The sequence below is a fragment of the Phaethon lepturus genome, unplaced genomic scaffold (assembly GCF_000687285.1).
Source record: "Phaethon lepturus isolate BGI_N335 unplaced genomic scaffold, ASM68728v1 scaffold2285, whole genome shotgun sequence".
Classification (NCBI taxonomy): Eukaryota; Metazoa; Chordata; class Aves; order Phaethontiformes; family Phaethontidae; genus Phaethon; species Phaethon lepturus.
The window spans coordinates 74,825-97,648 of record NW_010541066.1 but is presented as its reverse complement, the minus strand read 5'-3'; the positions used below and the strand labels follow the sequence as shown (position 1 = coordinate 97,648).

Here is a 22,824-nt window from a genome sequence, read left to right as displayed (position 1 = left end):
AGAGACACTGCCAGTGAAGACTGAGGCAAAGAAGTCGTTCAGTACCTCAGTCTTCTCCTCATCCATTGTTACCAGTCTGCCAGTCTTGCTCATCAAGGGGGGTATGTTTTCTTTGACCTTCCTTTTCTAGCTAACATATCTATAGAAGCCCTCATTATTCTTTGCATCCCTTGCCAAGTTCAGCTCCAGCCACGCCTTGGCCTTCCTGACCCCAACCCTACACAAGCGGGCAGCACCCCTGTACTCATCCCAGGATACCTGTCCCTGCTTCCACCACCTGTGCATTTCCTTCTTGCCCTTTAATTTGACCAGCAGGTCTCCATCCATCCATGCCAGTCTCTTGCCTTCCTTTCCTCATTTCTTATACCTGGGGTTCACAAGCTCTTGTGCTCTATAGAAAGCATCCTCAAAGATCTGCCATCTCTATTCTGCTCCTTTGTCCCCGAGGGCAGTTTTCCAGGGGGGTCCTATTGACCAACTCCCTGAAGGGCTGGAAGTTCGTTTTCCTAAAATTCAGGGTCCTGACTTTACTCTTCGCCTGCCCCATATCCCTCAGGACTGTGAACTCCACCAGTGCGTGACCACTGCAGCCCAGGCTGCCTCCAGTCTTGACATCACCAATTAGCTCACATGCATTGGTGACGCATTTAGTATCGCATCCCCTCTGGTAGGGCTGTCTATTATCTGGCATAGGAAGTTATCCTCCATGCACTCCAGGAGTCTCCTGGATTGCCTACAGCTCACTGTGCTGCTTTTCCAGCAGACCTCAGGGTGGTTGAAGTCCCCCAGCAGGACAAGAGCCTGTGAGCATGATTACTCCTGTAGCTGGAGCGAGAAGGCTTCCTCAATAGACTCCCCTTGACTGGGCAGCCTGTAGACACCAACCACAAGGTTCCCTTTGTTGCCTTGGTCTCTGATTCTTACCCATAAGCTTTCAACTGGCTCATGGCTATTCCTCAGGGACAGCTTTTCACACTCTATCCATTTCTTGACTTAGAGGGCAACGCCTCCACCCTTTCTTCCTTGCCTGTCCCTTTTGAACAGCCTATAGCCATCGATAGCCACACTCCATTCGTGGGATTTGTTCCACCAAGTTACAGTAATGGCAGCTAGGTCGTAGCTTTCTAGAAGCACAGTGGCTTCCAACTCCTCCTGGTTGTTGACCATGCTGCATGCATTGGTGTAGAGGTGCTTCAGCTGGCCTGTTGGCTGTGTCACCCTCTTAAAGGAACACCCCTTAGTTTCTTTAAGGTCTTTTGCTGGTGCAACAGGCTGAGGGGCCTTGCTAGCACCCCATCCCTCTAACCTTGGTGTGTCATCCCACAGCTTGTCATGGGTAAGCATAATATTATCCCCCTCCCTCTTGAGGTCTACTACAATGACTGTAAGGTATGTCTCTCTTCAACCAGGAGTACAGGTAACCAGAAGAGACAAGTACTGGCAATTTGGAGGGTTTTCATCAAGCCTTCCATCCATTTGTAGAATGTGGATCTCAGCATTATTTAGCCTCAAAGGGACTAAACTCAGTCTTTCAAAACCTAGAGGGGTGTCTCAAGCACCAAGATGTGCATAATTTCAGGTTAAAGGCCTTCCCTGAAGGAAAAGCACTGTGTTAACAGGAATACGCAAATACAAAGCCCAGTTATACAACAGGCAAGAAACCATCAGGTCTCTGTATTGGGAGCAGGGAAATGAGGGTTTTGGTCCCAATTCCCAGTGACCACTTTTTGATGTAATGTAAATGCAATATAAACTACACACATACTGCCGGGAACAAGGGTCTGAAAGCCATATTGTGATGAGCAGGCCCTACCCCTTCTTCAGCAAGGGCACAGACAGTAATTATGAATAAAGGTGGTGCCACCAGAGCCCTCACTTGGCCTCATTTTCAGGAGCTTCCAGGGAACATATGGAGAGCCCAGGTGCCTATGTCCATTTCAGCAGGGCTCCCAGAGAGGGACAGACCTCCACTGCCTGAGCATAGACATTTCAGCATCCCTGGGTGGCCACAGGTGAGTGCTGAAGAAACTTAAGTGCTGATAAATATCTAAGCAGGCACAGAGAGTTGGTGGTATGAGCTGAAGGCTCAGGCAGGATTTAGGCAGACTGGATCACACCCCAGTTTCTCACAGAAAGCCTCATCCTTCCTCAGGGGAAAGGAACAGCCAAATTCTCCATGTTTCACATGGCGTAAAGAACGTGATCCTCAGGAGTGACCCTGCAGTATTAACCCACCACAGTCATGTTTGCCTTAACAACAACTCATTTGTGCTGCTGTACGCTTACATCTCATGCCGGGAATTTGAGGCGCGCATGTGTGTGCATTGCATATTCTCACATTTAAATTCCCACAATTGTTGTCCTGAAATTAAAATAAGAAATATATATAAACACACATGCATATACACACATAAAAATAATTTTGGTTTAGTTTAAATTTACATTTTAACAACGTAATATTTTAGAACAATGTCAGTGAGTCAATAGTTCTAAGTCTTTGAACCTCCCTCTTTTCAATGTATAAATAAAGTCCCTGAGATCCCAAGCTGCCCTACAGCTAAGTAGTGCCACTATCCTTGAAGGAGATGTTACTTGAGACTGAATTCATATAATGAAAACAAATTAACATGCGTACAAAGAAGTTGTAAGAAAAAGTCTTTAAAGGTGACTAATAACCAATCAAACTGAAAAAAAAAAGCGCCTTTAATTGACCTGAAAGCTTATGTAGCCTCACTTAGCTAAAGGAAGGACAGGGATGAAGAGTTAAATTAAATTGTCATAATAAAGCAGTAATTATTTAGCCATGAGAGTCTTGTCTTTTTTTTTGTTCCACTTTACTGCCATTAAAATAATCAGCCAAAGACTATGTGCAGTGTTCAAGCCACTGAGGTGTTCTAAGCCAGTACTGAGGGTTTTTTAAATAAAAATTTACATATTTAGAGTGGATCTACTCAAATCAGGCATAGAATTTCCCTGTTTTAATTTCCCCTCCCCCATGACACAGCATTAACTTGCTTTTCTTACCGTTTTGATCTACTTTTACAACAACTATCACCACCTTACAGTTTCTGACAATTACCTCCTAACTTCATCAGAATAAGATAATGAATTATGCAACAGAAGATCAGGCTGGACCTGAAAAGCTGCTGTGTAATTTACACAGCTGCTACCGGCACAAAGCACAGTTATTCAAAACTATTGAAGCCTAATATATGTAGTCCAGACTGTGCACAACTGTAGTATCAGCCAATTAATTTGCAGTTTTGAAGACATCTCTCCCTACCTTTCATCTCCTTTTCTACAGTGTACTTCAATTTTCAGCAGTCTCAGTTAAAATCAAGATTATTAGCAGCAGAATAATTCCTGTCTTCCTTTCCAAATACACATACCTGAACTTACACTAACAGTAAACCTTTTAATCTGTTCTTAGGAAACAAAAGGAGTAATCTAATCTGTATTCTGCTCTACAGGCATTTATAGAAATTGAAGTTGAAAATTCCAATTCACAGAATCATAGAATCATTGAGGCTGGAAAAGATCTTTAAGATCATCAAGTCCAACCGTTAACCTAACACTGTCAAGTCCACCAGTAAACCATGCTCCTAAGCGCCATGTCTACACATCTTTTAAATACCTCCGGGGTGGTGACTCCACCACCTCCCTGGGCAGCCTGTTCCAGTGCTTGACCCCTCTCTCAGTAAAGACATTTTTCCTAATATCCAATCTAAACCTCCCCTGGCGCAACTTGAAGCCATTTCCTCTCATCCTATCACTAGTTACTTGGGAGAAGAGACCAACACCCTCGTCGCCACAACCCCCTTTCAGGTAGCTGTAGAGAGCGATAAGGTCTCCCCTCAGCCTCCTCTTCTCCAGACTGAACAACCCCAGTTCCCTCAGCCGCTCCTCATGAGTCTTGTGCTCCAGACCCCTCACCAGCTTCGTTGCCCTTCTCTGGATACGCTCCAGCACCTCAATGTCCTTCTTGTATTGAGGGGCCCAAAACTGAACACAGTATTTGAGGTGCAGCCTCAGCAGTTGTAGTTCTACTTACTATCTGCTACCTGGGCATAAAAGATGTGCTCTAAGCATATATTTCACACATCATAGACTAGCATATTTTGAAAGAATTATTTTAACTGAGAATTTACATTATTCTCACTATTGAGAACATATTGTTAACACTTACTACTGTAAGACCAGGAAAATAACTTTTATCAGGAATACATGCATAAAGTGTTTGGCAGCACATTGTGTTTCAGTATTTCTGTTGGAAATATTAATACCATTTAAAGAACCTCTTAGAGGGCTTTTTTTTAAATAGAAAGACTATCACATGGAAAGAAGAGCAAAACATAGAACTGTACAAAATAAACTAATTAAAATGCATAGTCACCCAGTAAGTTCTGTGCAGAACGATTAATTTAACAATTAAATTACAAGAATGCTTCACAGAATACTGCAGCCATTTTTAGCAGATACAACCTTGGGGCTCATCAGTATAGCTTGTATATACTTATTATTATATACTAAAAATACTTGATTCAGCTACAGACTCAGTAACTTGGAAATCACCAGTGGTGAAACTATGAAGGCCTACTGACATCTGTGGAAAAAGTCAATTGTTACTGCAGCAGAATTCTTACTGCGCTGCTTCTAACGGAGACATCGATGCCTTCAAAGTCAACCCAGATGCATATTCCGAAACTGTAGTCAGTGCCGTACAGAGCAGTCTATGTCATCAATCACAAAAGAACGTATCTTTTTCCAAAGAAAAATAATAGAAGAACTCCATGGTCTGCTGAATGGTTATTCATTTATGTTCAACTAATCACGTGAGTAAACTACCAGGACTCAATGATAATAGAGTTGCCAGTTCTGGGGTACAGTCAGGACAGAAAGAAATCTATGTCTTTGAGTGACCTGTGGGACACGGTAAATGGCGACAGTTGACCAAGACTGCAATCATCTGGCAGAGAATACTTCTAGAAATACAGTGTATGGCCACTGACCCTACGTCCCAGTCATATGAAATGAAGGGCATCTCCTGTTGTACCAATTTTTTCTATTACTTCCTCAAAGGCCTCCTGAGCCCCTCCCAGCTTGACTGTTACACAGCTCCATCAATAGCATACCAATCCCATAAATGAGGTTTACCACGCCCAGTATATATTCTTCAAGTGCTGTAGTGCACTGTAACTGCAGCAGAGGGTTGGGATCAGGTGCTCTGGAGCACAGATCAAAGAGCATGCTGAAAGTGGGATGTCGGATGACAGGACCAAACCTGCCACTCACAAACCCTGAGGGAGTAAGGAGCTATTTCCAGAAACACTTGTGACTTATGAGTGACCCTGCCAGTGTTCCCTTTCCATTTTGGGGCACAGTCAAACAGGTTTAATGCTTTCAGCTAAGCCAAACAGGTTGGCTTTAAAGTAAGGTAGAAGTGTTCCCATAGTTACGCTCTGTTATCATCTAGGAGACAGGTAGCTGCTGAAAGGCAGCACAGCATGGTTTTCTGCTGCTACTGAACTAATTCCACTGGCTGCTGACACAAGTGTGTAGTTAAGTGTGAAACTAATATTTAAAGTTTGGCAGAAACATGAAGCAGCGTGGGCTGGCCAAGCTTATGCTGCTCTAACACAGATGTGACAATGACTTGTTTGTTAGCCGATTTGTTGCACCAGAGTTAGAAGTGTGAGTGGATGCCCATATTGACACAGCACGCTATTTACATAAAAATGAGCCTGTGCTCATCAAAGTGGTGTGTGTCTCACATCAACTCCAAACAAGCCCCAGAGATAAATGGAAAACAGATTCACTGGACAAGAGCATCCAGCATTTGTGCTGCAGAACTGGCAGGAGAGTCCTTGCACATTAAAACTCCACCCATGCAAAAACAAGCGTAGGGCACTTCTCAAAGCAGAGATACTTTATCTGTGGAGCTGCTTCCAATGACCTCCATTAATTTTATTTTCCCAAATATTTATTTTGTTTGAAAAATATTTGTGGAAAACTAAAATGAAATCTATCTACACACACACACACAAGCACTTTCCTGACACCTTAAAAGACTAACTCCTACCTCCTCTTCAGAGTACCTGAGAATACTTTCTCCCTGGAGAATATTCCTCGGAAAGCACAACACAATTCATCAGCATTTATCAAATTTGTCAAGTGTTTTCTCTTTTTCATTTATACTCATGTAAAAACATTTGCATTCACCATGAGGAAACAAAGGATCATCTTCCCTCACACATTTCGTTTCTGCAATATCATACTCCCCTGACATATGGGATACAAAGTAATATATTTCTGTGTGTATTTGCACATCTGTGTAGAAAAGAGATCACAAATAACACTATATAATCTCAATGCAAACTCCATGTTAAAGGGAATTGCAAATTCACAAAACGATTTTTCCTTTTGAGAAGATCATGACAATTTAGTTCCATTATCACTATTACACAATACTTATGGAGAGCGCAAAGAAAGAATAAAGAATTAAACTGAAATTTTGAGAGGAAATTTAGAGGACAGACTACATTTGCCAAAATCAAAGTATGGTCCTCCTATCCCGACAAACTACAGGGAGTTCAGGACAGAGCGCTGCAGAGAACTAGGTTACTTCCATAAAGACTTCCACTAACATTTCTGAACAAACTTAAAAAGCTTTTAGATGTAAATCCCACCTACCTTTAAAATTAAGTATTCATGCTAACATTTATCAGACTATTATAAACAGAGGAAGCCCGAGGATTTGGAAAGGGTTAAAATCATGATTTGGGAGCAATTATTCTATCTCGTCTTTCATAAAGGCACATGCATGATAGCAACTGAAGGAAGCTGAGCATGAGGCATATTTCTTTTGAACTTTTATGATCTTGCTGCACTGTTCCATTGTTCAAGTCAAGCATCATAAGAGAATAAAAAATATTATTTTAAATGAAAGATGTTGTTAGTGGAAGTTGTTGTATAAGGTGTCAAACATCTAACATCAAAATCTTGGACTGACACCGCTGTCCCCTCCCTTATACTCTTCCAGCCCACTTCCCCACTGAGTCTCTTTAGAAATACCATTTCTTCCAAAGCCAAGTTAATGAGTTCTTAAATGAAATATGTGTCTTCAAAAAAACTAGTTTGGAGCTGAAACAGATCCTGTTAAACAGTGCAGTAAAACTGAATAAACAGAAATATTTGCAATATTTTTTTCCTTATATACTTATAGGTATTTTCTTTTTTTCCCCCAAAATAAGATGACGTCTACTGCAAACTCCACTTCAGATGCTTACATTCCAAAGATTTATGTGCACTCCAAGTTCAGCATTTCCAATCAGCTAGAATTTGCCAGCTCCCCATAAACCCTGAGAGGTTCTGTGGAAGTTGAACTCTGCCCACAAATTGTACAGTGAATCTTAAAAACCTGTTCCTTACTTATTCTAAGCAAAGATGAAGTTAGGGTAAGGATCTAGAAAGGCATCATACCCTTCGTAAGTGTTTAACCTTGCAGAAAAGCAAGGTATGGTCTTGCAAATGTATCCATCCTGTTTCAGGGGAATTTTAGCAAAACCTCCTCAAAGTTTTTGTACTGTAAATACAAAAAGAATTCGAGCCACTAACTTCTGTGGACTTGGATTGGACCACAAGAGCCCACAGGAGTATCCACAGTAAGGAACATGCCATATAAAAGCTAGGTGTTATCTACATACCACATGATTCCAAAAAATTGAATTTCAACTGTAACTAATAGGTGTTAAAGACATTAAACATACCAGCTTCTACATGAAACAGATCAATAACTGACCATACCGTGGAGTCTGGAGCACAGGTCTTCTGAGGAGCCACTGAGGGAACTGGGGTGGTTCCGTCTGGAGCAGAGAGGAAGCTAAGGGGAGACCTCATCGCTCTCTACAACTACCTGAAAGGGGGTTGTGGTGAGGCGAGTGTTGGTCTCTTTCCCAAGTAACTAGCGATAAGATGAAAGGCAATGGCCTCAAGTTGCGCCAGGGGAGATCTAGACTGGATATTAGGAAAAATTTTTTTACTGTGCCAAAGAGTGGCCAAACATTGGCACAGGCTGCCCAGGAAGGTGGTGGAGCCACCATCACTAGAAGTGTTCAAAAAACGTAGACGGGGCACTTTGGGACATGGTTTAATGGGCATGGTGGTGTTGGGTTGATAGTTGGACTTGGTGATCTTAAAGGTCTTTTCCAGCCTTAATGATTCTGTGATTCTATATTCGCCTATTTTGGCAAATTAAACATATTTTTTCCATCATCTGTATTTACAGATGTTCTGATGAGTTTTAGCTGACAAACACAAATTTTGGGACTCCACATGTCTATCACATTTCCTATCACACTTGTATTAAATACATAAATCATATCATACTTGTGTTAAAAGTATATGCAATGTGCCAAAAATGCCTCCAAAATAAAGAAACTATGCACAGGAGATTATGCAAGAACAGCCTGATATGCAAGAACCCTACATCATCCTGAGTCTATACATTCCTGTTTTCTGCCTGAAGTACTTTCTCTACAGCTTTATCATTGATGCAACCAGAAACAGTACTGTGAACAGTAATAATTCATGTAAGCAATAATATTGTTTCCTGCACTTTCAGTTGGTTAAAAGGAGGATTATCTTGGGGCAAAATACACTCTTGAATTATATAAGGAGGATTATCTTGGGGCAAAATATGCTCTTGAATTATATATGGGCTGAAACATGAGCACTGCAGAACAGCGCAAATTCTGAAATGCCTGAATGACTTTTTTTGTTTGTTTGTTTACATTGGAAATATTATAGACAGACAGGCTTTTACAGGAGATTAAGGATGGAATTCACAGGGAAGTTGAATGGAAGACAGTGGCTAAAGCCTTTGAATTTTAATGGGGGAGTCATGCCTCTTAGTTACAGAGCTATTTAAAAAAAATTCTATTCTGTAAGGCAAAACTGACACAGAAGATTCACATAGCTATCTAATTTCAATAAATCACAATTTAAAGGACAATTTTCTGAACATTAACTTTTCGCTGGCTTTAGGCTTAATTTTATTATTTTTTTATTTTAGAAATTCAGAAGATATTTACATTCCAGATATCCTGCCAGCAACAAGTGGAATACATCCTGTTACACATGTTTTCTATCAACATAGCAAAAGATCAGGGCAATCACTTGAAATCCTTTGATTTCACTGCCAAGTGAAATACTATGAACATTAATCGTCACTACAAGCAAACAGAGGATGCCAACAGAGAATTTAAAACTATGTGACACCCAGTATTAGGACATGTATAATAAAAATCAATACAAGTCACTTAACCATTCTCTACTTGTCATGTTGCTTATTTGAAAGCCAGTGGGTTTTCTGAAAGAAGAGTCTTTTCATAATTATTAAAATGTGATTCTTGTAAAAAGTGTTAGTTAACAAGACAGATTTTAAAAATAATTCTGTGAAATTTCTCTTCCCCATATTTATATTCATTCCTAGAAATATATAGTACTGAAAGCCAGGTATTAGCTTCACTTTGGCAAAGAGAATACACTGAAATAACTGAAGAAAATACAGGAAAAAGAAGTTTTAGCTTTAAAATAAATTTAAACTTAGGGGTTTTTTTTAGGTTTTTATTCTCCAATTACAAGACATCACCCAAATAACAGTTACATGTGAACAATACTTCCCTACAGTTTTAGAGTTAGGTCTTTAAAAATTAATTTAGTTATAGTTATTTCTATAGTCAATGAGTGATAATATATAAGTTACAAAGAGCAAGTTGAAAAACAGATCCTGTGTTTTCAGCTGCTGAGTAGTATATGAAGTGTGAAAAAATTCAATAAAATGAAAAGACAAAATGTATCAGACTCCTTTATCTCTTAAGTAAGAATCACTGTAAGTAAGACTACCTCTTCTTCCGAGAAAAGCAGTCCTAGAACTAGACAGTAAGTTCCTTATAACAGGGGCCAAAGTACAAAAGGACTGACAGACTCTTGCCAAAAGAAATAAAAAGATTTAAAAAATGCTACAATACCTATAGAAAAGATCGAATATTTGGACTCTAATATAAAGTGCAAAGTGAATGAAGTGCACCTTTGTAAAGGTAACATTGGAGGTGCAATCACATTTCTAAGAGAATGCTAGCTGACTCACTGTGGAAAGGCTACATTAAAATACAGAGAAGTTACTTGTGTACAATATCAAAGATGCCAATTATTTTAATTATATTGTTGATACAACAAAGCAAGAGCATACGTAAATGTGTAATTTAGTCTATTACTATACATATACTCTACACCAAATTTAATTTTTCAGCAGTAACATTAAGTTTGTCTTAGCTCCCTATGGTCCTTTTTCCTAGAACTAAAATCAACTCTTTCTTCCCTACATCTGAAAATACCTAGCTTCACTGATGCAAAAGCCAAAACAGCCAAATCCTACATTAAAAATTCCACCGAGCCAGGTAAGAAAGCTCATCTTAAGGCTTGTCAGAATGTTAGGAGTAAGAATCTGATCTTTCCATCAAATAAATGCAGTGTAGATGTGCCAAGAAAACTAGAATAAATACCTAGTTGATTTGAAATTTTCAAGTTGACAAGGCAACTTTTCTAGATAGCACTATCAGAATTTATTGGAAAAACTAGCTAGCAAAAGGACTGAATGCTTGTTGATGTTGATACATTTTGATAGCCAAAATAATAATGTTCTAAAATGTTTTTCATATTAAATTCATGTCATAAGCTTTCTTACTGCAGAAAAATAAAGACATTAGTCATCAACTCTACATGTAAGTAATCATGGGATACAATACTTATGAAGAATCTATATGGCCAAAAAAAGTATTAAAATTCACCCTGACCTGCTCAGATTTATCAAATTACATTGCCTAGCTCAAAAGATAGCTTCTCATCTGTTAAATTCCATACATGTACAGTATACTGGATATCAAACTCAGCTGGAGGGTATACTAAAATATTACATTAATTTCTGCAGAGGAGCTGAGATGATGTACAATGGCCTAAAGCTAGAAGTGGAAACCCATGGGGAATGATGAAACACACTTTAACAAACGACTGCTGTATTAATAATGGTGATCTAGGATATTTTTTTGTCAGTTAAATTGCTTGCAAGGATACATGTAATTAATAACACATATTGACTTTCACTATTCTTAAGTAACTCTATACTTTGGAAAAAGAATAGTCGCTTTCTATACTGACAGTCTGCTTTTTTCTGTTACTGAGCCTTACCTTAGAAAAGGTAATTTTATTTTAATAGTTCACCAGTCCTAAATAAAATCACCAGGAACTAACATTCATCTGTTCACACAAAGAATAATTTGCATGATATTAGTTTTCTTGCTATCATATCTGAAATATTTATTTCATCTTAACATTCCAGGTTTAAAAAAATGTATTTAAATTAAGCTAAACACCCTAGGCACACTATGGGAATTTTACATGCTTTTGTTCTCAAAAACGATGTTCTACATATTCCAGTAGGTTTGGAAAATAGTAAGTTTTCCAGCTTCCAGGAAGTACTCTTGATCTTAAACCCAGAAGGGCACAATAGTTCAACTGCCTGCATTCCTTTGACGCAAACCTTCTATTACACTAAAACCAACTGTTTATTTAATAGAGTATGGGTAAGCAGAAAACACCTTAACATATCTCCCAAGCCACAGCTATTTAGTCTAACTTCATACCTCCAGTGGTACTCAGGATTGGGGCTTACCTTACGAACTTAAGAACTACGTGGTTTCAGAAGAGAAAAGAAAAATTTAGATGTTAGAATAAATAATGATTTATAAAGACACATTTTTCTACACATTTCTTCTCTACACATGCTGATGTGCCATGACACCTCTATCTCCAATTGACACAGAACATAGTTATACATACCACAGTTTGGTGGTTAACTTGAATCACTTCATCCCCAGCATGGATTTTCTTGCACCGATCTGCAGGTGACTGAATTTAAAATAAAAGAGATGATAAAGAATACAGTTCTTACTGGTCATCATCTCTCTTTCAGCAGTACGATTGCTAAGCTATGTAAATCAGGTTAAACTGATAATTACATTCTATGGTGAAATAAAGAATTAAAAAATATTTAATCAATTTGTTGTTGGAGAAAAATAATCTCTACTATTGTACACAATACAATCAAATGTTAAGAAAAGTGTGAATATTTTTTTATTAAAGGGTAAATGAGTCCTAAGGATTTCTTTTTAATTTCATTCTGCCAAAAGAGTACTTTAATCTGCCTGACATCTCTTAAGCCTTGAAAGCCAATCTTTGGCTGAATTTTGAAGCTATAATTGGCAATTCCTCATAAACAAATTTCACACTGTTGCCTTTTTATTCTACAACGTTTCAATATGTTGCGGAGAACTTTGGTAAATTATTGTTCTTCAAAGGGTACACAAGGACAGAGGATTAGGTTAGGTACCAGCTAGGAAGCGCATTAAGTTACATGGTAACTTAGTTTCTGGGTAATTATTAGGGAGAAAGAAATGCAACCAGCACCAAAATCCTACAAAGATCACACTTTCAAAAAGCAAAGTAGTTTTGTTCTTTGCTTTTGCCTCAAAAAAAACTCAGTAACAACAACAAAAAAATCCAAACAAAAAATCCACAACAAAAAAACCCAACCCTCATCCATAAAGCGACGTCCCCCCAAAACTTTTCCTTCTTCTGTCTTCTGTATTTACAGTAGACCAACTGTTTTCTGAGGGAAATACCCCTATGTTTAGAGGAAAGTAAGTCCCTTCAGCTTTTCATAGAGTGACAGTGCTTTGACTTTTCTCTCAATACTGTGTCTGCTAGCCTATGAAAGCACTTAATCAACTTAAATGTAGAAGGTGAGACTGACAGTTTGAAAAAAGACAAGTTGCTCAAGAGTAGGTTTCTGAAAAACTGCTGTGAATTTTACAGAAAGGAATGAAATTAAATTCATTTTCAGGTGAGATAACAGGTCATCTAGAGAATACGCTCCAGGCCTGAAATGTGGACTGTTTATAATAACCTACGCACTACATCCCCATTCAAAACATATGTCCCATAGCTATGCCATGACTTTCTAGTAAAATTGCACGTAATTCATGGCCTAAGTTAAGGACAGTGTTTAAATGGAAGATATCCAAGAGAAACATGAGGCTGAATGACTCAGTCCTAGGACATATTGCTCAGAACATCCTAAATCAAGCTGGGCTGGTAAAAGTGTAATTTTACTTACATAACAAACAGCAGCCTTGGCTTTTTGGCACTACTTCAGCATTAAAGGCGTTGGCTGAGTGACTTGGGGAAAAATTTTAACACTGGTGATTACATTCTAATGATCTATCTTCTGCCTATCATTTCATTACTCACACTTACTCATTCATATCTCTAACAATCTTTTATAACCTTCCTATGTAATACTGCTATTTTAGCTCAGATGTAGTTACACTTAAGACTTTCAAAAAGTAAATGCAAGTGAATCTTGTGTCATTACCCTTGAACTCTATAGGACTTTATCACGCTACAAACTTTCTGTTGTATTGCCTTCAGCACTTGCAGCTTACATCTTGACAAAACAGGTATCTTGTGAAGCAGTTTGCCAAGCCAGTAAAATGTGGCCTGAGAATTTTCAAATTAGAAGAGTCTTCTTTAAAAAACATATCAAGCGGGGACACTGGGAGCACCCCCTTCAAAGTTACACTCCTGCTGGAGATGCACTGCACGCTACTACTTTAGAAAATACTCTTTTCTATTGGAAAACTGAATTGTAAAATGGCCTTATTTGAAGAATTCATTTGTTTTGTGAATTAGAAGAATCTCTCCAACTCAATAAGAAAGCTGTAATCTCTTGCTGGACCAATATACCCTTTAGATTTGTTACTTCCAAACAAAAGAGATAAGCTATGAACCAGAAAGCTCAGCTTGCTCTAATGCTTCTGGACCACCAGACAGAAGCTCTTATGGGGCAGTGACCTGTGAGGAACCCTGCTCTCTAACAGTTCAAGTTGCAGAGCTCAGCTGCTTTGAACTGCAGGGCTGATGTATTGGGACAGATGACTCCTAATGCTGAACAGCAAGATCCAAACTAATGGGCTTTGTGTAGCTGGACATCAAACACCTCAAATGACAAACAGAAAAAGCAGAAGTGTGGTTACAAAAACTACTCTGTTACATTAAAGTGGCTAGCACTGCCAATCTAGTGTGTTTATCAAAAAGACAAGTGCTTCTCTATGATCTTTCAGGAAAGTGTCAGACAAAAAGTCTGCCGATGTCTCACTTGGAGGAGCAGAATTGGAAAGAAAAGGGAAGAGATTTTGGATTCTTACTGTTTCCTAAGAAGTCAAATTGTATCACAAATACACAAAGAGTAAACATGTCGACATCAACAGGTCAGACCACATCTGCACCATCATGACCTTGCTCTGGCCATGCTACTTAGATGTTTCTCCTCCCGTCTATCAGAATCATGCCTTTTTTTTTTTTTTTTTTTTTGTTAAAGGAATCAGCTGGCAACTGTGTGCTTAAAAGCAGGAGATACCTTACTTTCTCTAAAGTGTTACTCATTTTCACAGATGCTTTAACACACAACAGCTTTCTCCCTAGACAGCAGACTGTGGTTTCTCGGTCTGCTGTGAGCACCTCCAGGATGATGTTACAGTGAGTGAAAGAGTCAGTAACTACAGCAGAAAAGTCATCATGACTGAAGCTTCCTGACATGTCTTCAAATTATATTAATGAATTGCAAAAGATAGGAGATTTGAGGGAATGCATTAACATTTTATTTTTATCTTTGCCCCTGGGAAATGAAATCCAGTATTAGTAAGTCATGGAGAGAAATGGTTCCTTTTTTAATCTGAGAGAAATTCAATTGTAATAAGCATCCTCTTTATTTCATATATTTTCTAGATTATGCTCAACTATGGTTCTTGTTGGTTTTGTTTAGTTTTGCTAATTTCACTGATGATATCTGTAGCTGTAGGTCTGACTCATGAGAATTTTGATTTCAAGGTTGAAATTCCTTACATTTTCATTATTCTGAGACAGGTGGCATTCACACAAGTTCTACAACAGATAGTATCTATCAGGTACAACCCATGGATATCCTGTCCGCAGCAGAAGAAAGCAGAAAGAAGAAAGGCTATCATATTGCAGTTCATATAAAGGGATGAAAACAATATTCCCATTTTATTGAGATGTTAACACAATCTTGCTGCAGATCAGATGCAGCAGCTGTAAATACCATGTAGGTAGTTTGCACTTTCCACAGGATGACACAGTAGCACGATGAAACAAACATTTCTGACAGCTTCATTTTAAGAAAATGCCATCAAAATCTTCAAAAAGAATTGCCTAAACCATTATGGAACAGTTCAGTGTTGTTCAGTGTTTATTCATTGAAGATTATGTATAGAAGCTTTTCCCTACAAAATGATCATTTTGCTCACTTCCTAACAGACAGACAGTTCTCTAAATATGGTGTACGAGGAAAGGAGGTTGTACTTCAAAGGCATTTGAAAAGTAGTCTGTTATGCTTTGCTTGCTGTTTAATACCTTCAGTGAGAATTAGTACACTGGTAATAAGTGTTCCTTTCTATAGGCATTACTCAGAAGTTCATGCAGAAATATATGGTTATTTGTCAATGTGAAGGGATGTCCTCATTTCCATGCATTTATTTATTACAAAATAAATTTTGATAGATGGAAAATATAAAAGCTGTTTGTCTAATACTGCAGCAAACTCCAGCATATCCACCTATACATAATAAAGACATTTATCTTTTATTCACAGAGCAAGGTAACTCCAAGAGAGCTACTTCCTATCTTGATCAATTGCAGCATTTTAGGTGTCTTGCAAGAACAAATCAAAACTGATTTTCCTGGGAACAACTCTTTCAATTCTGAGGTAAACAAGCACAAGCATTTCTGCTGTCCAACATGCTATTGGTCCCCAACAGCCAACTAGCACACTTTTGCAAGCAAAATATAGTCTATAGCAAAGGGAAAGCATAAACCACAGGTAAGGTCAAAAAGGCTTCCAGGCCTGAACATACAGTATTAACAATACTTACATTTTCTGTTGTTCCAGTAATTACATGGAGACCATCATATGTTGATTTAATGTACATACCCTAAGAAAAAGACATCATGGGAAAGAATTTTTAAAGTGTTTCACAAACCATCACCATCCAAACATAACTTGCATATCTCTAAAAGAAAAGTCTTTTTTTCCTTTCTTTTCTTTTTTCTTTTTTTTAAGATTTGTGGACTTTTAATATATACCATGAGGAATTTGTCTCTGGATAGGAAAGTGCTCTTTGATACACTTCGAGAACGAAAGCCCAAATGATTCTGTCCCTAATTAGCAATAGCAAACCAAAACCTTTACCACAGTCATCTCCATAAATACTCCCCATTTTTTTTAATAAACTCCTTCAACTACAAATACCACACCACCTGATTAAAAAAACCCACAGAATTACAAATCGCCTTAGGATGATCAATACTTCCATTTTGCTTTGGAAACTACAAAAGGCTTTAAAAGATCTGCGGTCTCTGGTAGGCAATGCTGCAAACATAACCTTCAAACTGATAACCGGTGCTCTGAAGTGTGCCTGCAATACGGCTCTAAGACTTTCTGATAGCCTCATTCATCTCAGTGAACAGTTCAGCTATAAAACTCAGCGATGAAAACTTAAATATCAGCTTTGTTAGCTATCCCACTTCTTTCAAAAAAATATGGAAAAGGAGGGATAGCTTACGAACAGACAGAAGTTCCTGCATAGATAGTCTGAGACAGCGTCTCAAATCTGTTTTTTCCTTAAGTCATAATTCAAACATTTTAACAGCATCCAGTAGGACAATGAGAGAAGGAAAAAGGAGAGATAATCGGCATACACTGGGCATTCAACAGCTTCTGAGGAATCTCCCTTCCCCCGACCGGTTCACAGAAAGCAGGTAAATATTGAGCACTTGAGTAAACATTCTCTCAATAACCTACTTAAGCAAGTGCCACAAAGAAGTCTGCTCCTAGCTGTGGAACTGGGCACATTCACTGGTGATTAAGTACGGTAAAGAGGCAAAGACGAAATATCGCGTTGGACTACTGTGCTTTGGGACCAGAACTCACAGACATGTTGGTAGCGGGAATAAGCAAGTACCTCCCACTTAACGAAGTGGATAACATCCCCAGTAAAAAAAAGGGACTTCATGAGTTTCTCAGGAGAGAGGGCTCAAAACTAAACTCCTATTTTGCTCTGCACAATACATAGCAGTAATGGCATCAAATCCAGTTGTCACGTTGGGCTGCCACAGCTAGAAGAGAACAAAGCAAGAATCTGCTCATTACTACACAGTTAGAGGCCCTTAGCATCATCCTTCAACTTGCAGCTCCTCTATGCACCTTCAGCAATTTTGCTACTGATTGGCTCCATGCATGTAGTTTCCTGCTTAACTCAGTTATCTTAAATACAGAATGGCAATTTTTTATACATTTACCCTCACAACACCCCTGTGAGGTAGGGAAACACTAATATACACACATTTTACAAATAGGGTAATGAGCCACACAAGAGGCTGAGATATGTTGATATCTGTTATTGATATATACCCTCAAACCACCAAACATCATGGCCTAAATCCATCTCAGGCTCTAAGTGACCTGACCACACACCCCATGACATGGCAAAAGCTGAAATCACAGTGACTTCACGGTGACAGGAACTATGAGTCAGGTCCCCACACAGCGCATTTTCTGAAAAAAGTCATGTCTCTGTTTTTATTGACAGCAAGTTATTATTTTCAACTTAAAACATCAGGGTGAAAGCTGAGCATAAAGTCTCACACTTAATGGTTACACAGTGTTCAGATTTGTGCAAAGCATTATTCTGAAGGATAGTAAGGTCATTCAAGTACGCTATCACAGGGGAGTGCAATTCACATCCAATCTAGGCTTTTCTACAAATTTAAAAGACTTTGCAAAAGCAAAAGAGGAAAAAGAATTTTTGCAGAATTTTCTTTAAAGGCTAAGATCAAGATTTTGCACACATTAGAAAAGAGAGGAAAGAGGGAAGCTGCAAAAAAAAAAAAAAAAAACAGATTATATTCATTCCATATGTGCAAAATTAATGAATGTTACACTAGTATCATGCCACATAGTTTTGCAAGAGCCAACATAATTGTCTTTCCAAAGCAGCTTTTAAATGGGGAGAGTGGACATTTTGCAACAGAAAGATGACTATCCTTTCATCCATGTTCCTCCACTCCTCACTTTAAGTGAGCAATATATGGGAAATGGTACAAAGAAGAGAGTCTTTCTGGCTTATACTGTTTGATCTGGAATGGAAATAAGAATACCACAGGCATTTACAAGTTTCCCCCCCTCTGCCTCTGTGTGGCTGCGCAGTATCAACAGTACTTCTAAGTGATCAAGAATACAGGGGAGGTTAGTGTGTGTGTGTGTGTTCATTTGTACCGAAACAAATCGGAAGATACACATCTCAGGTATCCAAAGATAATGCCATTTTCACTATGAATTTACAAGAATCAGTTTGGTAAAATAAAACGAAAGACAGTTCAGTTAATATGACTAAAATAAGCACAAGGTAACCACCCTAGTAGTCAAGAACAAATGTATGCCTAGATTAAAGATCAGGTAACTCATACTAAATTACATCAGAGATTGTCCTGATCGGTTACGCGTAGAAGTCTAATTTCAAACCAATCATTACATTTTACCTTGGTGTGAACTATTATTCAGTTAAGGGTTAGAAAAGCGACCTTATGCCTTTTTCCTCCTCCCATCTTTTTTTTTATTTTTTATTTTTTAAGAATGTAAACAGAATCTGGTATACTTTTGACGTATTTTACACAATGCTGGATGGAAAAAAAGAAGATATCAATTCCATTTTATCACACACACAACTGTTTTTGTTCTTTCACTGTGATACCATCTTAATGAAGTCCTCCAAAGTTGCACGTGCCTCTTTAACCCCCAAACAGTTCTCAGCACCTTGCTCATAACTTTTTCCCAGCTTCTCCAATATTTCAAACCAAATAACATAGGGGAAATATTATGAACAGTAGTACACTGGATTCCGAGAAAATACTTTCTAGCCAGCGAGTCAGCAGTGCACCTTTCATCAGCTGCCACACCCTGCTGTATCTACAACTTGTATTTTGAGAGTGATTTCTTACATGACAGGCTCATTTTGTGTTTGCTTCAGCAGGCAAAGAAGAACCCAGAACACTCTCATGTTCTGATGAAATCACCTTTGCATTTCTGAATCTAGCAAGCTAGGTGAAGAGCTGCAACTTGAAATCGTATCACAGTACCTGAACTGACTAGGATTAAAATTATAATATGAACAGGAAAAAACTGAAATTCAAAATTAACTCTTGTCATAGCTCTTTGATATTCTGTTCTATATTGAAAAAAAAAAAGATAAAATGGAAAGTGACTGTGGAAGAAAAACTTACCAAGAAACCTTTGGTTACCTGCTTTTTGTCTAACAAAAGCTGTACAGTATTCTGCTGCTTTGCTAAATACGCTCACTGTTTTCAGTCAAGCAGTAATATTTTTAAATCTGTTTTCCAGCAGAAGATACTACCTAAGGTAGACATTTTTGCCTCTTTCTAGAACATCAGTAGTGTAAAACCACACAAAATTAAATTCTTCTTACTGAAACAGATGCAACAACTTCCAAGTCATCAAAAGAACAAAAATGAGAAAGTGATTACACATGGGAAGCATGCTGGTGATTGCAAAGCTAACCACATTAATCTGTTTCAGGGCTTTTTAAACAATATTCTACCCTGCAACTGCCTTGTCACCCTTACTTCACAGCCACTGCAGGCCGTATCTCTTCCCACAGCAACACTCATTGGAGAACATGTCTTTGCAGCCAGACACAAAACCACACCTGGGCAACAGACCAGGGACAGAGGAAAAAAAGAAAGAAAAAAAAAAAAAAAAAAAAAGGACAATACCAAAACCCATCCATAGCATTGCTTTACCCAGTACACAAGAGTTTCCCCACATCACACCCTAACAACATTTTCTGCTTACCAGGTTATTTAATCTGTTTTTTTTCTGATAGGTGTTAGGTAGCTTTAATATCTGTAAGGCATTGTAAACCTGTTCCTTCTGCATTAAGGTATTAGTCTGACAATTTACATTTACTTCTGACTGATACTTACATTTCCGCAAGAAAAGATCAAACATAGTGAAGGAACTACTTGTGCTCATTAAAACATCCTGATAGTGCTCCAATCTGTTTTCAGCTGTAAAAACTCCAACCATTTTCTCAGTTCTGCCATATATTTACCATATGAGTTTAGGAAAATAGCATTTTTTTCCACACTTTTTATTTCCTTATCTTCTCCTTTCCTTTCTCTCTCTCTGATCTACTTGAGCTTCTTAGATATTAAATTTGAGACATGTTAGATATTCTGTTTATGCTAGGTGACAAAAAGTCTTGCCAGTTAGCAGCCATCCTTGTTCTTTTCCTTCTGCTCAAAGTCTTTCCATCTTTATAGAAGATTATATTTAGTGATTGGCAGAGCCAGCACAGAACTGTCATGTGGGTCAAAAAACTAGAAGAACGTTGACAATAATCCATTTTTCCACCTCCACTGTTGCACAAATCCTGGAAGAAGGTCCAGAAATTATCAAGCTTCACATTCATCCAAGGGCTCCTGATGTGCAGAGGATATTCGCAACTCCAAGCTCCACCATCAATTATTAAACTGACACACTTGGCACTCAGTGGGGTGGTACTGATATGCATTCACTGTATCTTAACTGAAAGATACTAATTTAAAAAACTAACGAACGAAAGCCCAACAACCCAAAAGCAAAAGTTTCATATAAAGCACCAAGAACAACCTGACAAAGATGATCTGTTAGACAGATTGGCACTGTAACAAGATGAAAGGTATGATATCTACCCTTCCAGCGCAAATATATCATCCTTGGTGCCTGCTCTGGAGAGCTCACAATCTAGAGGAGATAGCACAATAGAGAGGCAACAAAATAGTGGCATACAGGCAAGGATGAAGGGGGAAAAAAATATGACTGTATCAAAATAGCACTGTAACCTTCTAAGGCATGCATACTGCACAGTTGGTATTTTCCATTTTTTAAAAATACATATAATTATGAATTATGACATATGACATGGTAGTTCTCAGTCAGCATCAAGACCCTGTTCAGTTGGTTCACAAACACATATTAAAAGAAAAAGTCCTGCCTCAAGAGCTTCCAGTTTAAACAGACAAGACAAACAGAGGGTGTAAAACAGAGACACAAATGGGGAAGAGACTCTCTATCTCATCAGCTACCCAGCAGGAACACACTGATGAAACACATTCTTATTTACAAAAATATGACTCGACATTTTTAAGCCACTGGGGGTTAACAACACCCTATAAAAAGACTTAAATGAGGAAAAAAACCCAAGTCACAAGACAGAAAGGAAAAGAAATAAAAGTTCATATAAAAATAGACAGAACTCCAAAAAAGGCGATCAGCAGAAAGGGGAAAATAGATTTCTTTATTACAGTAGAAGACAGGATTTCAAAAGGTTGACTGCAGTGAGCTGGTGGAAGAGTTAAAATTACAAGGAAAAGAGAGGGAGGAGAGAATCCATCAAAAGCTGAAATCCTGGAGGACTAGTCTGAAATGGATTCAGAGATAAAAAAGAAAGGCAGTGGAGGAAGCGAAAACAAATAGCAGACTAAAACAAAGGATGTGGCAATATTTACTCATGCAAATGTTTCGTTTTTTTCTCATATTTTAATTGCTATTTTCAGATAGAATGGAAAATTAATTTAGTGTATAAATGCTCTAAATACCCTGGCATACCAATTTTGTTAAAAAAGCAAACCAAACCAAAACCCAACAACCACCAACCCACAAGCCAAAATACTCTCCAAAACTACACCATCCAAACAACTTCAAAACCCTGCTGCAAAGAGTGCAGCAGTAGTCTCACTTATTCAAGAAAACAGACTCGGGCAGAAGTTGCAAAAGCTATTTCATTAGGCCAAAAATGGTTAACTGTATTCTGATCACCTTCTACTACTTCTACTTCACCTTCTACTTCAAGGATTGTGAGAAGAGATATTATTGGTGATGTAAAGTCATATAGCTGTAATTGTTATCAGTGTTGGCTTTTTCCATGCAGTGGGTGTTGGATACTTGAGTAAACGGAAGATCAATGATCAATTCTTGAACAACAAACACGGGATGGCTGCACTGAGCCTTTACAAGCACCTGATTAAGCATGCAGAGCTCTTGCAATAAAATTCAGTAAGCTACTTCTCAGCAGTGCTGTAGAGCCCTTGAATAACTTATAAAATAGCTTTATATCCCAGAGATACTATGAAGCATATTCCAGAATTTGACAGGTTTTGTTCATAAGCCTACGAAAACTTCTTGGTTGAGTTGATATTAGTAATTTAACTCCCTTCAGACTTCAAGATCCTAGAACAATCTGAACCATTTTTCAGAAGCTGGTATAAATGGCAAGAAATTTTCGCTCATTTCTCCCTGTTCCCTAAACTCTTTGCATACATCGGTCAGCCTTACAAAATACTTCCCTGTTGGCCCAGCTGCATGAGAAACCAAATTAGCATGAGAAAACAAATTAGCATGAAAAATCGAACTGTTTTCAGACTTTAAAATAAAAAGGTTAAAATGTGTATTCCTTTCCATATATACAACTTATTAAAAAAAAATCACTTTCTCATCCTGGATGATGGGTTTGATTAACTGCGTACTTCTTACCAGCCCTTCACTTGGCTTGATATTTGTAAGCTGGATCACTTCAA

At 38.2% G+C, this 22,824-nt stretch overlaps 1 protein-coding gene across 1 annotated transcript in view; it reads right to left on the bottom strand.

Annotated features, from left to right (window-relative positions):
* CNKSR2 (connector enhancer of kinase suppressor of Ras 2) overlaps nt 1-22,824 on the bottom strand; it is a gene marked incomplete at its 3' end in the record, with an annotated part of 154,511 nt that overhangs the window by 69,156 nt on the left and 62,531 nt on the right. Inside the window, 3 exon segments of the mRNA XM_010287613.1 lie at nt 11,896-11,964; nt 16,065-16,124; nt 22,781-22,824. The exon segment at nt 22,781-22,824 is cut by the window's right edge and continues 31 nt beyond it. Of these exon segments, the coding sequence (XP_010285915.1) occupies nt 11,896-11,964; nt 16,065-16,124; nt 22,781-22,824 (173 nt within the window).